General features: G+C 46.0%; 1 protein-coding gene across 1 annotated transcript in view; it reads left to right on the top strand.

The window, feature by feature from the left end:
* CARMIL1 (capping protein regulator and myosin 1 linker 1) overlaps positions 1 to 17,065 on the top strand; it is a 300,014-nt gene that overhangs the window by 267,085 nt on the left and 15,864 nt on the right. Inside the window, exons 32-33 of the mRNA XM_032341268.1 lie at positions 5,089 to 5,201; positions 11,479 to 11,908. Of these exons, the coding sequence (XP_032197159.1) occupies positions 5,089 to 5,201; positions 11,479 to 11,908 (543 nt within the window). The remainder of the gene's footprint in view (positions 1 to 5,088; positions 5,202 to 11,478; positions 11,909 to 17,065) is intronic.

Raw genomic sequence — 17,065 nt, 5'->3', positions numbered from 1 at the left:
ATGACACTCTTTCTTTAATTTCTCTTTTTGCTACTTTATTATTCCTGTATAGAAATGCAATGTTTTTCTGCATATTAATTAAAGGTTCTGTGACCTTACTGAATTCACTTATTAGTACTGGTAATTTTTTGGTGGAGTCTTCTGGGTTTTTTCCTATAATTAGTGTCATGTTTAGTGAAAGTATTTCTTTTTCTTGTCTGATTGCTATGGCTAGGTCTTCCAGTACCATGATGAGTAAAAGTGGTGAGAGTGGATGTATTCACTTTTTCATAGCTGTGTCATCTTGGTAACTGGTAGTGGTCACTCTCAAGCAAGACCTGTAGTCTTCTATATTTATAAACATATTGCAGACAGAGAAAAAAGGGGGCACATGCGTCGGGAAATGTGAGCTTACCCAGAAGTCCTAGTATACTTGCTCTTACATCTCACTGTCCAGAAATGAGCCATTATTTCTAGCCCCGGGTGCAAGAGCATCTGAGAAGATAATGTGTTTCACTTGGTCTGATGGATACGCCAAATAAGTCAGGATTTGATACCGAGACTGGGTAGGCATGTAGCAGTTTCTGCTGTTCCTTACTCAGTTGAGAAAGTCTCCTTCCTAGTTGGCTAATTTTTTTTTCAGTGAATGATGGTTTAATTTTTATTGGTTTCTTCCTTCAGTATTTCTGGAAATTAATCACTTATTTTTCTGGAAATTAATCATTTTTCTCTTTTGCTTTGCTGTTGTGGTGAATCACAATAATGGACCTTCCTAAAGGTATACCACTCTTGATAATAATCGTGATACTCTTGATTACTTTTTTAATCCTAGTATAATTAACATACTGTGTTGTACTACTTTCAGGTATATATCCTTGCTTTGTTTTAATATACTGCTGGGTTTTGTTTACCATATTTTGGGGGGGGTAATCTATGTGCATAAATAAGAGAGACCTATAGTTTTTCTTATTCTTATCTAGACCATCTCTGTACTTGGGTTTCGGAATTATACTATCTTCATAAATTAGTTCAGAAGCTCTCCTTTCCTATTCTCCAGAACTGTCTGTATCCAGTGGAGATTTTCTGCTCCTCCCCTGGGAAGCCATCTGGGCTGATGTGTCTTGTGTGTGCTGGTGATATCTATGCATAGATTCCTCTTCTAGGGATTTACTTTCTTTTGTTACAGATCTAATCAGATTACCTAATTCTTCCTGAGACCACCTTGGCCATCAGTGTTTTTCTAGGATGTCATCCACTTAGTATAATTGTTCATTTCGTTGTTTATAACATTCTTACAACTTTTTAATCTCCTGAACCGTAGCTGTGTCCCATTTTTCCCTTTTCTGATCTATTTGGCCTCTCTCCTCATTTTCAAGGTTGTCTCTTTTATTACTCTTTTCCTTTTTTTTTTTTTTTTCCTGGAAGAATCAGCTTTGGTTTTTTTTGTCCTCTCAGATTCATCAATTTTGGTCCCTTTATTATATTTCATTCACTTTACATCCTCTTGGTTATTTTTTTCCTGACTTAATTCCTTCGCTCTCTCTTCTCTGTGATTCCTACTGTAATGTATGCGTGTAAGATTCCATGATCATGCAGCTCGCTCATTAGCACTGCTTGGGTGTATGTGTTCAGAGTTACTAATAATACACTAATTGTCCTCCCTCCCTGCCCATCTCTCTCCATGCGGCCTCTGGAGACATGAGGAGAGGTTTGGCAGCTGCCTCGTCGGAAACCAGGTGCACCACCCACAGTGTTTCCTTGGTGCGATCATGTTCATAAGCCTGCCGGAGGGTGGTCTGAATTGTCATTAGTCCTCATAATCACTGGCTCATCTTCTCAGCATTCGCAAATTATCCTTTTAGCATGTATTCATACACCAAAGTGCAAAATCGACTTTTCGATTTGTCAGATACCGCAACAGCCACTCCGATGTCCTGTTTTCTTTGCAAAAGCCTTTCTTTGCATGCATCCATTCCAGCCCGCTGAGGGATTTCTGCTCTCCCCGTCCAGTATTGATGCTGTACTTTTTAGTCTGAAATGTATGCTCCTTGACAGAAAGACCAAAGTCCAGTGGGATTCAGGGAACTTCTGATGTTTCTGTGTCCCTTCCTTTCCTTTTGCTAGCAATTGAGCTGAAACGGCGTCTGTGTTTAGCCTTGAACTGTTCTGACAAACGGTTTCATTCTTGTGTTCAGTATTTCTGCTGCTCTCCATACAAGCTGCCGACACCTCCCCCTACCAATTCTAATGGATACATTTTAAACCGCCTCTCACTGAGGATCTCCCAGCGACTCTGGACTTCCCATCACCTCTCAGCTCTCAGTGTCTTTATCTCTGAAATGACAGGGTTAGACTGGGAGGGATCAGCCTCAAGGTCTGTCCAGCCCTGAAAGCTGGCCCGTCATGCAGGAAAGCGGACTGGTTTGTTGAGCCCTGTCTGCTTCCATCTCTGAAACCCACTGAAGTTCTCCCTGACCCCTGAGAACCTTTTGTGCTCGCTCTGCATTTCAAAGCAAGAAGCAAGGAAAGGGCTTAAAGGAGAAATTTATGCTAGTAAAAAATCATGTTTTTTTCCTCTTTCTCAAAATGAGAAGAATTTGCGAGGGAGCCTCTGAAGGGAGTCATGGGTCCATTGGAAGGAAGCCCCCTGTTAGGACTGTACGTCTTGGGCTCATAATCCTTCTCGTCCTTCAATCAGGGGACCCGTGCGCGTGCCTCCCACTCTCTGAGCCACTGTTTTGATCTGTGACTAATCAAAAACAAAGATGAAACTAACCTTTCCTTTTCAGTGCAAAGAGTAGATGGGAACATGAAATCATAAGGTGTGAGACGCTTGTGCGAACGATGAAGCCTTCAGCACACACGGGGCTCCATCATTACCGGAGATCCCCGTCGCCATTCTTTGACAGAGGGAGAAATGCGAACACAAGCAAGTTCTGTGCTGCTTTATCTTCTGTGGTAAAAGTGACTCAGACAGCTGCTTTCTCTCCCTAATTGAATTACAGAACTTCGCTGATTCTCTGCTCTATTCTACTGCGTAGGAAAGCCTTGCTCCAATAGAAGCACCATTCAGATGAGACATATCACGGTTATTATTCGCATTTCATGGGAGTTCTTTTGTTTGTGATCTGTTATCAGCTTGCTTTTCAGCATTTCACCAACATGAACTCAGACACACAGCTCATGTTCGTAATGGAGATTTCCCAGTGAGTGAAGTGGATGATTGCTTAGAGCATGTGATTGGCTCTTCCGTTAAATAGTATGTATGCAGACTCTGACAGGAGCCAGATTCCCCCCCGAGGCAGCCTGACACTTGCAAATCAAGATTACAGAGAGCCTCTCACCCACAGGAGAATCTGTTCTTGTGCCCAAAGGAATGGGCAACCTATGCCCTCTTTCTCAAGGGCCCACAGCCTATTGGTATGAAATATTAACTTAATACGCCATTGCAGACACAAGTCAGACAGGTGGTGAAGCTCACTGTGAGTTGTCCATTCAAGGAGCAATGCTGACTTGATAAATGATTTCCTTATACCTTCTCTCCTGAGACCCAAGCTTTCATGTGTGTGCTGGGTGCCTGACCCTGGGTTTCCCACAGCATCTCAGATACTCATCAGAAATTGAACTCATGGGCGCCTGGGTGGCTCAGTGGGTTAAGCCGCTGCCTTCGGCTCAGGTCATGATCTTAGGGTCCTGGGATCGAGTCCCACATCGGGCTCTCTGCTCGGCAGGGAGCCTGCTTCCCTCTCTCTCTCTCTGCCTGCCTCTCTGCCTACTTGTGATCTCTGTCTGTCAGATAAATAAATAAAATCTTAAAAAAAAAAAAAAGAAAAATTGAACTCATCATTTCTTGCTCCAAATCTGGTCTTTGAATTATGTTCCCTCGAATGAGGCTCCCATTCACCTAGCCTAAAAACTTCGACCTCATCTGAGGCACCTCCTTTCTCAGTTCTCAAGCCCTTAATTTGCTCCTCATCTCCTCCAGATTAGACTCTTCCAGGAATCTTTCTTTAGTGTTCCTGAACAGATTCGCCTACATACATTCCCAGGCTTCTCCAGTATGCCCTTCATGCTGCCCTAGAATTATCTGAACAGAGTTCAGGTTTGGTCATGCCCTTCTTTTGTGGTTTCCCTATCGCCTGCAAAGTAAATTCCGCACTCTTCAGCGTAAGATTCAAGACTGTTCACCATAGGTCCTTGTGTCATTGATTGGGAAGTATTCATTCGGTAGAGATAAGAGATACACAACTAAACATGACTTAAATAGTGAGAAATACTGCCAAGAAATCCAAAATTTTCAGATCAAAGACTGGTTTATTCAGCAGCAAAGCACAAACACTCAGGAGTTTTCTGCCCTTTCTGCCCTTCTGCTCTGTTGTCCAAGATATGTTGGCTTTTGTCCTCAGGCTTGCCTTCTCTTGAACCCCACAGGGCTGCTGTGGCTCCAACATCACATCCTCCCACATATAACCATGCAGGAAAACATACATTCCTACCTCTGCAGGAAAACCAGCTCATGAGCCCCTAGCAGTTTTGCCTTACATCTCACTGACTGGAATTATATCATACGCCTTAGCTACCGATCATGGGCAAGGAGGTAGAATTATGGTATTTGGGTCATACAAGTAAGTATTCACACCTTGAAATCAGGGTTCTTCCCACCAGAAAGAAAGGAAGTGGGGGGTTGGTTGCAGGGGCCCATGTTAGTATCTGCCAGGGTTTGGACTGAGCCATTAATCCCACCCACACCCTACTGGTCCCTGGCCACCCAGTGCTCTCCTGTCTCAGAACCAGCCCTGTTTCCTTTCCCTTGTGCATTTTCTCTTCCCTTACCAGCACCCGCAATGCCTTTCTCCATCTCTAGGGGCACTGGGCGCCTCGCTGCCTGGGACAGCCAGCCGCAGGAAACTGTGCCTTAATAGTGCACGCCTCGCTTTTGTTCCTGCCCCCATCACAGTTTGACGCAGAACTTGCCCTCCTATAGACCGTCGGGCCCTTACTTAGCCGGTCTCATCCTTCCCACGGCCCTCCTCACCGTGCCTGGAACAGGACTGTGATGTTTGACAAGTGACGCGGCCTGAATGACCGTTCCCCGTGTTCGACTTGCAGGTCTGTGCCGCCAGCGTTGTCCCCCAAGACGGTGAGCAGAACGGCCTTATGGGAAGAGTGGACGAAGGTGTGGATGAATTTTTTACCAAGAAGGTGACCAAAATGGATTCCAAGTGAGTTCAGAGTCATTCCACTAATAATACTTCCTAATGCACATTTAAATTATTAAGTTGCCATTAAATTCACCATGTCAGGGCTCGTTTATCTTATTTATATGACGTGGGATTGACTCTTCTGATGGTTTGCAAAACGTGATCTCAGGGCCAGCAATCTCACTGTCCACCGGGAACTTACTAGAAAGGCAGATTCTCAGGCCTCCACCCCAGACCCACTGAATCCAAGACTCTGGATATGGGGCCCAGCAGTCTGTACTTTTCTAACCCTTCCAGGGTAAACTGAGGCATGCTGAAGTTGGAGAACCGTTGTACTGTTCTAAAATAGACCATAGAACACACGGGCTTTCTTTAAGGTCTTTACCACCGGCGCCTGGATGACTCTATGTCAGGGCAGTGAACTTCGGCAGCTGACGTCACTTATTTCTAAACTCTCCTGGCTCAGAGTTTAGTGCATGGGGAGCTTCAACAGGCAGTGTCCAAGGAAGTTGTCTCATTTTCTTATTCTTAAGTGCTGTTTCCTTAAAAGACAGGCCTTTTAGGAACTTCTGCTGACAGCAATTTAACCTGGAACACTTCCAGCCGTAAGCAGGACTCATTCCGAGTTCTTTAATCCCCAACCCAAATGCAGACCTGTCCCCAGACACACTCTTACCGTGGACTTGTGTCTGTGACATATTCATCCCCTGGAGACACCCATTTTCAGGAGCGCCTCACACCCACAGCGGGAAGCTGAGGCTCGCGGGGTGGGGGCCCGCACAGGGAGGGAAGACACGGGGCCAGTCTGTGGGTGGACGGGCCTTCTCTTGCCTCAGCGGATGGTGAGGTGGAAATGAGTGGAGTGTTTCTGTCCATGCCAGTGGAGCTTACTGCACATTGGAAGCTTCAGGACCTGCTTGCTTGTCTTCTTTGACCCTGGCCTTGAATTGTGGCATCTGGGCTCCATTCCCGCTCCATTCTTCTCGAACCAACCTCGGTATCATTCATTCTCTGAAGCTGTCTCAGGATGGCTCCGTCCCCACCCCCAGATTAATTGCTCTTTCTCTGCCACTGACTTGAAACTTTTTTTTTTTTTTTTTAATTCCCTGCACCCATCTGTTAGAGTGCACACAATCCTCTGAGCGTTTCTTCTGTTTTAAATTTTTTTACGGTAAGAGGAATGGATGGATGCATTCTCAGTGTAAAAGACTCAGGCAGTCCCGACGTGCCAACCTAAACAGAACGGAACAGGAGAGTCCTTTCTCAGGATGGGCTCTCAAGTCATCCATCCCCAGAGAAGGCCTGTTCTTCAGAAGCATCCCCCAGGCCTTCCTGTTCGTTGTAACTTGAGTGTCTGACCCTGCCTGTAACATACAGTCTGCCTTCGGTCACAGTTGGTGGGATGAATTCGGACTGTCTCGCCCTGTATCCCTATAAACCACAGACCCAGTTGCAGGCTCACCGCCTCCCAAACTTCAGAAGGTGATATGTTGTTGGTGGAGAGGTATACGCACTCCTGATCTGAGCCGTTCACACCCGCCCCCGTGTGATTTCCTGCATCCTTATGATGCCTTCTTCTGTGATCAGCTCTGGAGGAAAGTTAGGCATGTTTTTAGAAGGTATAAAATCTGCTTTCTACAAAGATACTGCTTTGGGAGTTGCAGTGCACAAGTAGACAGAAATAGAGATCAATTTTCATCAAATGGTGGAATCTACTAGAAGTTTTGATTTTTTTTTTTATATCTTTTTGTTGTATAAAAACAGACTGTCAGTTTGATATGTAAAGGGCTAGGCACGGGTGGAATCTGCAAGCTGTATGAAGAACGTTTGCAATCAAAGTTAGAAACGCTCTTAGTTTAAAATACCAGATGTTCTACAAGACTCTCCCCCAAAAGGAAAAAAAGAAAAGAAAAAAGAAAAAAAACAAAGGAACTCCATTGTTTCTTTCCCCACTCCCTATTCCCCAGAGGCAAATCATTCCTACGCCTTTCGCTGCTTATTTTTTATTCGTACTTCCATATTTTTTAATCACATTTTTTTGCTATTTCCTGTTTTTCAGTTTTAGGTAGCAGGCACGACTGTTAGCTCCTCACTGTAGAGGATGACAATTTAGCTCTGATACCCTGGACCTGACTGCCCCCACCCCCCCACACACACACTCTCTCTCTCTCTCTCACACACACACACACTCTCTCTCTCTCTCTCTCTCACACACACACACACACACTCTCTCTCTCTCTCTCTTCCATGTGAATGTGCACAGCTGAGGTACACCATCTTCTGGTCTGCTCTCCTTCGTGGTTTTTTATGTTCCCTACAGTTAATAATCATCCCTTTTGCGTTTGCTGACTTTTCCGTAGTCCTGTCTCTGCCATTCCCATACGTCTCCAAGAAAATTATAAACCTCCTCTGCATTTGCTCAGGTATTCTCCGTGTCATTTCCAGGGACGGACAGATACACTTCCTTCACTGATGCCTGACCAACTCTGTGGCATCTGGGAGCAGTTCCTGCTGTCCCTTGCCACCTCCAATCTTGGTCTGCTGGGGGCTTCCCCTTGCCACATACTTGTGTCCTTTTCCTGTGTCCTTTGGCCTTTGTCTTCTTCCTTTCCTGACTCCCTCATTTTGGTGGATGGCCTCCTCTGGTTGTCTCCTGAGAAGGGCATCTTGGGAGACTCATAGATCTGTCTTTCATTTTGATCAACAGTGTGACTACATACAGAATTCTAGATTGAATCCATCCTACCAAAGAGTTTTCAAAACCTGGTCCCGTTCTCTTCTAGCTTCTAGTGTTACTGTTAGAATCTGTCTGTCGGGGAGCAAGGATACCCTGTCCTCTTCAAGATCCTTCTAGCCGGACTAAGAATCAAATTGACAAAATCAAATCAAATCAAATAAGAATCAAATTGACAAAAGAAAGATTAACAGGAGAGAATCCAGTATCACAGTGTATGTACAGGGAAGCCTCACAGAGGGGAAATGCCAAAGACGGTCAGGCCACATGAGGCGGTGTATATGTTGTTTTGAGCTGATGAGAAGGGGGACAGGGTCTGGGACTTCAACAGGAAGGAATGCAGTTCTCAGGAGAGTGAATGTTTGGTATACACTGAGTGTCCCACTCAGACAGTGGGACACTGAGGACCTTGACCCAACAGGCCTTGCTAGGGTCCTCCCTCGTCTACCACTCCTGGTTCATGGCACACAGTGTAGTTCTCGAAGCCGACAGCTCTTTCCCTGGACCAGCTCCTCTGTCTAAATTCTTTTAGGCTGTCAAGGGAGATGGAAGGAGCTTTTCCTGAATCAGCTGGATTTTGATGACTTTTTCACTTAAAATAATCTTCATCCCAAAGCAGCCCATCTTGAGGCAGGCTGCCCTTGGCCAGAACAAGTCTGTTGTGATCATGAGCCTGGATCCTTTATTACTTGTTTTTGTGTTTACTCTTTTCTGGAAGCATTTGGGATTTTCTCTTTGTTCCCAGAAATTTATGATGATGGACCCTGGGTAGGTTTTGTTTTGTTTTGAATCCATTTGCGAGGCACTAATGAGCCATTTCAACTGGAAAATTCGTGTGCTTTGGTTCTGGAATTTTTCTTGAATTATTTTTTTCATAATGTCTTCCCTTCTTTTTTCTCTATATTCTTTTTCTTAAAACATCCATTATGCAACTTACGTGTTTCCTCTATGAATCCACTAGCTTTTGTTTTGTTTTATTTTGTTTTGATCTTTTGTCTCTTGTTTTCTCATTCTTTCTGTTACCTGCCCCCTATTCCTTACCATCTGGGAGATTTCCTCAGCTATAACTTCCAACCTTGGTTTTATATTCCTGCCATCACATTTTCCGGTTATGCTTGTTTGATGGCGCAACAGTATTTTGCTCTTTCCTTTGAAATGAAATGAAACACTATTGAGCTTGGAAGGTGGTGTCTTAGAGGCAGTGAGGCTCTAACAGGATCCCCAGAGGCCAGCAAGAAGGAGGCCACAGCGGGCTGTAGGGAAGGTCAGAGTCCCGTCCTGGCAGCATCTGCGAGAAGCCGGATCCCACCAGACAGGCCCAAGATGGTGGCGCCACGACCGGAAACACTGCTTCCCCACACCAAATAATGAAGATTGTACTCTCTTTTTAACAACTGCACATAAAAGGTAGAACCCCAAACCCCTGCACACAGCTTGCTCTCTCTTAAGCTTATCTACTCCTATCTTACAAGTGTACTTTGTTTTTGTTTTGTTTTGTTTTGTTTTTTTAAAGATTTTATGTTTTAAGTAATCTCTCTGTGGGGCTTGAACTCATAACCCTGAGATCAAGAGTTGCCTGCTGCAGCAACTGAGCTGGCCAGGTGCCCCTTGAGTGGGTATTTTTGGTTTAATAAACTTTCCCACTTGTGTTGCTTATCCACTGTGTTGTGTGTCTGTCTTTGAATTCTTCTTCATGTTGAAGCCAAGAGCATTCCGGGACATCTTTGGGACGGACTGGATCAGGAGCCCAGGGTCTCCCCAGTTCATGTGGCAGCAAGTGGAGCCTGTTGTCTGGTGGACTTCAGTGTAGGGTACCCTTCTTGAACCATTTTGTTGGGGGAGGGTCTCCCTGACTATCTAAGTCTTTGAGTCTTTTCTCTTGAGCTTGTTGGGAAATTTGACTCCCTGCCTAGAGGGCGTAAACCTGGCCCATTCTATGACCCAGAATGAGGGAAGGAGCCTGGGAATATCTTTGTCCCAATATGCAGGCTTTCTTATGATTATAGGGGAGGAAAAATAATTTTCCCTCTACCCTTCTAGGTTCCTGGCTGAGATACTTTATAATAATAAAGACAGATTAACAGGAGAAAAACAGAAGTTCACGAACATGGATACCCTCTATATACATGGGAGAGACCCAGAAAAACAGAGTAGTTCCCCAGAATGGCTCAAGCCACCACCTTAAAATACTATTTTTAGCCTAAAATAAAAGAAAGATGTTGGGATGGTGGGCAGGGGACGAGTGTGGGGAAGTTACCAGGAAAAGGACTGTAACTGTGGTAAGGGTGTTATACAGATTTAAGTCCATACCTTCCCCATTGACAAATTTCTAGAGATTGTTACCCTTTCCCTGCTATTGAGAAGAACATGCCCTTATACATGGACATTTCTCTTATGAATGGCTCTTCCGAAAGGGCAACTTGTACTCAGTTTTCAGAGCTGCTCCGGTGTCTGCTATTTCTTAATCAGCCTAAAATAATCCTTATGCCAGGGGTCCCACGGTCTGCAGCCCTCCACCTGAACCCCCCTGTTCTCACGATAGCACATGTGCCTCAGCTGTCCTGCTGGCCCTCACCCTGCCCGGTGGGTAAACTTGGGCGCGAAGGGGCAGTTTTGATCTCTGGTTTGGGGAGAGGATCTGATGGTTTGGCGAATGGACTTCTGGCTCTCTTCCTCTCTAGAGCTCCTGCTTCCCTTCTGTTTCCAGAGGCACCGGGAGCCTCGTGCAAATCCGCTGCCTCTTGTCTCCCACACCAGCACTTCAGGGGGCAGCTTTCCATGTCTGTTAAGTTCGTTTTTAGTCAAAATTTCTCTTGGCTCCCAGACTTTGTTATTTTGCCTTTCTTTTGCTCTGGGGCTCTTGCCTTTATTTTTTTCTTCCCACCTTTGGTCATGATTTCATGGGGGACTCAGAGGAGCTAACGGGACCGGAGTCTGCCAGCTCTAAATGAAAGGCACCAGGGAGACCTCCCATTGACCCCTTGGACTTGCTCTTTCCCCTACCCACCCCCCCATTCCTGAATATTCTCTTTCGTTCCTGAACTTGACTCTTGTGTACAACGCTCTGCCAAAGCTCACCGTCCCTGTTGTCCCCTTCAGTGGTGTTCCCTTGAGGCAAAGACCCACATCTTTGTTTGAGTGGCGCACCATCGGTGGGATTTCAGATGTGATCTAGTGATGACACAGGGATTGTAGGTGGCTGTGGGGACGGCCGGCCCTTTCCATTGTCAGTCACACTAAATAAGGCCATCACTGTCCTGTGTCTGTGTGGAGCCAGCTTTGCTGGAAGGTCTTACAAGTGGAGAGGCAGTTGACCTGAGCGTTAAGATTCAAAAACACCTACCCTTTCAGGTTCTCCTTCTTAGCTGGTGGCGCCTTCTCCTCCTTACCTGCGACTGTGACAACATTCCCCACTTCTGTTTATCAAGGGCAAAGACTCAAATTCTTCAACTGCTTTAGAATGGCTGCCAGGGCAGCAGCAAGCTCCGTGTTTGTATTTTGACTGACTCTGGCTAGAACTTTAATTGCAGCAGAACCCACAGTATTTGTTCTTTTGAATCCCAGGAGATCATCTTCAAGAGGCTCTGAGTCCCACGAGCTTAGCGAGGGAGGAGATGAAAAGAAAAAGCGAGACTCTCGGAAGAGCGGCTTTCTCAATTTAATCAAGTCCCGCTCCAAATCGGAGCGGCCTCCCACGGTCTTGATGCCGGACGAACCGTCCTCGCCAAAAGGGGCCGTCAAAAGTCCGGCCACGGACACCCCCAGAAAGGACGCTAAGCCCGCGGAGCACAACGGCAGTTCGGAGCGGACAGAGGAGCTAAAAACCCCCGACTCCCTTGAGGAAGGTCACGGGGAGGACCTGGGCAGGGTGGAGCGGAGTGACGGCAGGAACAGCCCGCAGGGCGGGCGAAGGTACGGGATCCAGGTGATGGGCAGCGGCCTGATGGCGGAGATGAAGGCCAAGCAGGAGAGGAGAGCGGCCTGCGCACAGAAGGTGAGGCTGGGTCCCTTCTGACTCGGTTGTGTGGCTTCGCCCCCTCTTGGTGTTCATTGGCGAGAGAGGTGCAGAGCTAGCCCATTCTGTTCAATACAAATCCAAAACCAAAAGCCTTTATCCGAAAGAACCCAAAGCACAGATGACGACGACATGGCCAGCTTTTCCCTCCAGCGCGAGGGTCCGCTCTTCCGAGCCACAGCGTTTGAAGGTAAGTTGTTGCCTGAGAGTCTGCCGGCCTGTCCCCACCTGCGGAGGTGCTTCCTGTGTGAGTCAGGAGCCTGGGACCCCCAATGCCTGGAAATGTGCACAGCTGGGGAGAGCACCAGTCAGTTGAATCCAAGATGAGACCTGAGCATGACCAGAAACAACGGATAGAGGCTAATAAAGATACCGAAACTGTGGGGGCGCCTGGCTGGCTCCGTCAGTAGAACATGCAACTCTTGATCTCATGGTTGTGAGTTCAAGCCCCACGTCAGGTGTAGAGATTACCTAAAAATTTTTAAAAACCTAAAAAAAAAAGAAAGAAACCAGATTCTAATTATAGAAATAGATCTCTAATTATAGAAATAGATCTCCTTTACAGTTTTCTCAGAGTTCCGCTTTCCAAACCTAAAAATTCCTTGCTCTGTTTCAGATTTTAAAGTGAAAAGGGAAAAAAAAAGTAAAGGTGTTCTGTTAGAATTAATTAAATACTTGACCATTGAGATATATTGTGGATTGCTTCAAGAAAAGCTTGATTGTTTCAAAATTGCCAAGTCCTCCCAAAATCTGACTTAATATATCATTTATCCTTCGCACATCTTTTAAAGTAGACATTGTGGTGTTTTTTTCTTCCATGATCTCTCCTTTCTCTTGTAGCTACTTGAAAGATTATAGCTTTATTGTGATCGCTAAGATCAACATACCCATGGTAACCCGGGTTTTGGGTTTTGCATGTGTATCTGAGCTCTTTTTCATCTACGTAACTGGTTTCCCCAAGAAAGAAAAATTGCTCATCTGTCTTATTTGAAGTTTGAGAATAAATGGTTCACCCCAATGAACCGCTGATTTTTAGAAAGTTACTAGTAAACTGTATTATATACCAAGGTGTGGAGGGGTTTTATATGGCTTAACAGCTGATTATTTTTTCATTAAATCCTACATCCCACATGACTTTACAACTGTTTGCCATAGTTCTCCTACCAGCACAGTAGTTACCCAGCAATTTTCTCATGACAGATCTCTGCTAACTTACTCATTGACCCTTATGGAAGGCTGAGGAGGGTGCAGAGGGCGGGACCATTTAACTGTATTCTGCTAATTCACTGGTCAGAATTCTGAATAAGCACTGTGACCACATCACTGGTGAGTCAGACGCCCAAGGAAATGTTTAAATTTCAATCCATTTTATAGAATTTCTTACAACAGTGAACTGCTGTTTTCACTAATGAGCTGTTTATTTTATCACTGTTTTTTCATGGATGAACAGCTGCTTTTTGGTAGAAAGATGGGACGTGCTGGAGGGTTTTTTCCATGCGTGTTGGATTGGATACATAAATTGACTCGGAGTGACAACATTCCTGTGGTTTAGGTCTTAGGTGTTGAAGGCTTACAGTAATGAGCTCCTAGCGCCATCTTGTGCCTATTTAGAACAATGTCCCGTTGTTCCCCAGAGATGGGGACCCCCATCTGGTTGACCGCAGAGATGTCACGGGTTCAGTTCCAGACCAACACAATAAGGGAAATAGTGCAGTAAAGCAAGTCAAATGGATTTAGGGGTTTCCCAGTACATAGAAAATCATGTTTATACCATACTGTAGTCTGTTGAGTATGTGACTGTCATTGTGTCTAAAAAAGCCAGTGTACCTACCTTATTATTTTTAACTATTTTATCGATAAAAAATATGATCATCTGCGCTTGCTGGTGGGGGTTCCTGCCTCCATGTCGATGGCTGCTGACCTATGAGGGTGGCAGTTGCTCCAGGGTGGGGCTGGCTGTGGCAGTGTCTTAAAATAAGACAGCAGTGAAGTTGGCCACATTGATTCTCTCCCCCTCACCGATGATTTCTCTGTAGCGTGCAGTGCTGTTGGACAGCATGTGACCCACAACAGAGCTGCTTTCGCATTGGAGTGAACCCTCTCAAACCCAACTGGTGCCTTCTCAACTAAGTTTATGTTATAATGTAAATCCTCTGTTGTCGTTCCAATAATCTTCACCCCGTCTTTCCCAGGAGTAGATCCCGTCTCAAGAAACCACGTGCTTCGCTCATGTTTCAAAAGCACATCCTTATTCGTTCAGGTCTGATCCCAAGATGGCAGCCACACTGTCTCCTCTTCAGGAGGCTCCCCTCCAACTCTCTTGCTGTTTCCACCACACCCGCAGGGACTTCCTCCCCCTGGAGTCACAGACCCTTCCACGTCCTCCACAAGGGTGGGAGTCACCATCTTCCAAAGTCTGTTCATGTTGGTTTTTTGACCTCTTCCATAAATCACAAATGTTCTGAATAGCATTTAGAATGTCATATCCTTTCTAGAAGGTTTTCAGTTGACTTTCCCAGACCCATCAGGGGAAGCACTGTGTATGGCAGCATTAGCCTTATAGAATGAATTTCTTACATAGTAAGACTCGAAAGTTGAAAGGACTCCTTGATCCGTGGACTGCGGAATGGATACTGTGTCAGCAGGCATGAAAACAGGCAACCACAGTGCGCTCTCGGGTGACCTTGTGCATTGTCAATGAGCAGTAATGTTTTGAAAGGAATCTTTTATTCTGAGCAGCAGGTCTCAACAGTGGGCCTAAAATATTCAGTAAACCATGTTATGAATGGATGTGCTGTCCTCCAAGCTTTGTCAGTCATTCATTTCTAGGGCACAGGCAAAGTCGCTTTAGCACCGTTCCTAAGGGCCCTGGGAGTTTCGGAGGACTGAGCATTGGCTCCAACTTAAAATCAGCGGCTGCATTAGGCCCTAAGAAGGTCAGCCTGTCCTTTGAAGCTTTGAAGGCAGGCGCTGACTTCTCCGCTCTAGCTGTGGAAGTCCTAGATGGCATCTTCTTCCAAAGGAAGGCTGTTTGTCTACACTGTCTGTTTCCTAGTGTAGCCACCCTCATTAACTCTCTCAGCTCGATCTTCTGGAGAAATTGCTGCAGCTTCTCCGTCAGCACCTGCTGCCTCACCTTGCATTTTTCTGTTCTGGAACTTCTTCAACTTCATGACACCCCTGCCCTCCGCTAGCTTCAGACTTTTTTTCTGCAGCGTCTTCACCTCCCTCAGGCCTTCATGGAGCTGGAGAGTCAGGGCCTTGCTCCGGATGAGGCTTTGACTTAAGGGTAGTGGTGGCTGGTGTGATCTTCTGTCCAGACTGCTCCAACTGTCTCCACGTGAGCCATGTCTGTTTTGCTTTCTTTTTTTTTTTTTTTTTTAAGATTTTTTTATTTATTTATTTGATAGAGATCTCAAGTAGGCAGAGAGAAAGGCAGAGAGAAAGGGGGAAGCAGGCTCCCTGCTGAGCAGAGAGCCCGATGTTTTGCTTTCTTAACCATTCATGTGTTCACTGGAATAACACTTCTCATTTACTTCAAGAACTTTTCCTTTGCATTCCCGACTTGGGTAACTCCTTGGCACAAGAGACCTGGCCTTGAGCCTGTCTGGGCTTTCGACATGCCTTCCTCATGAAGCTTAGTCATTTCTAGGTTTTGGTTTAAAGGGAGATGTGTAACTCTTCCTTCACTTGAACACTTAGAGGCCGTTGTAGGGTAATTACTTGGCCCCGTTTCAGTATTGTTGTGTCTTAGAAATAGGGAGGCGTGAGGAGACATGAGCAGAGGGAGAGAGACGGGGGAACAGCCGGTTGGTGGAGCAGTCAGAACATGAACGACATTTATCCATGAAGCTCGCTGCCTTATTTGGGCACAGTTCCTGGCACCCAGAACAATTACAACAGTAACACTGCAGATCACCCTAACAAACAGAACAATCACGAAAGAGTTTGAAATACTGTAAATTACCAAAAGGTGCCACAGGGACATGAAGTGAGCAAATGGCTGTGGGAACAATGCCTGAATTGGAAATTCAAACTGGTCGGGAATATTCTATCAGAATAATAAAATAATAGGAAGGATTTTCAAAAATTAGTTTAAGGGACAGCTGGGTGGCTCAGTTAGTCAAGCATCTGAGTCATGATTTTGGCTCACGTCATGATCTCAGGGTCATGGGACTGATCCCATTGGGCTCTGCACTGCGCAGGGAGCCTGCTTGAGATTCTCTCTCTGCCCCTACTGTCCCTCCCCTGCCTCATGAACTGGCTCTCTTAACAACAATCAAACATTAAAAAATTAGTATAAAAATATTTTCCCCTAAAATGACTGTATTCTTCATAAAAGCAGCATAAGCCCCATTGGTCAGTATACTGTTGCTAAAATTTATGGTGTCTTCACTCTTGAATAATTTTCTTTACACTCTTCACATTTAATACATGTATTTAAAGGAAAAGAGCCATGAATGTGAGCACATGGCACTTCTCTTTTATTAACAAAGGCGAGTAACAAGTACTGAATGCAGAGAGCCCCCATCTTTTCTTGGGGGCCGCCACCTCAGCTGCTGGCACTCAAAGACAATGGATGTCGCAGTATTTTATCCTTATTCCACCCGGTCGCTTTTGATACCTGTTAACTTCCTCAGAAAGCCGGGAAGGAGAAAGAAAACACAACTCCTCGGATTAAATATTAAATGGAGGAAGCGGGGCACCCGGGCGCAAAGTATGAGGAGGCCCTGGCTTTCGGAGCCCAGCCCGGCGCTCACACGCCCGAAAGCCGGTGTCCCCTTGGATTCGTGTGCTGGTGGCTTGCTAGTCGCAGCCTGGTCCTGGCCATGTTTAAGCAGCACACCTTCTTACCTGTGTCTGAGCACAGGAGCACGTGGCCCTGCCTTCTGGAGGCCAGGAGATGGGGGGCGGGGTGCTGCTTAGGCCCCGCCTCTGGGCGGGGCCCTGTTCCGGGGCTCGCGCGCCCCCTGCTGGTCCAGGCGGGGACTTCGTGCCTCTCTGCCCCGTGGGATCCGAGGGCTTGCCTGGGACCCTGGAACCGGGGCTTCCTTTCCTTGGGAATCCCGTTTCCTCCGTGACGCCAAACAATGTGCACGTTCTAGCCATGGAACCTGTGTGCACATTCCTCCTCGG

This window comes from Mustela erminea, chromosome 4 (assembly GCF_009829155.1).
Source record: "Mustela erminea isolate mMusErm1 chromosome 4, mMusErm1.Pri, whole genome shotgun sequence".
Lineage (NCBI taxonomy): Eukaryota > Metazoa > Chordata > Mammalia > Carnivora > Mustelidae > Mustela > Mustela erminea.
This window is presented reverse-complemented; position numbering and strand designations above follow the sequence as displayed.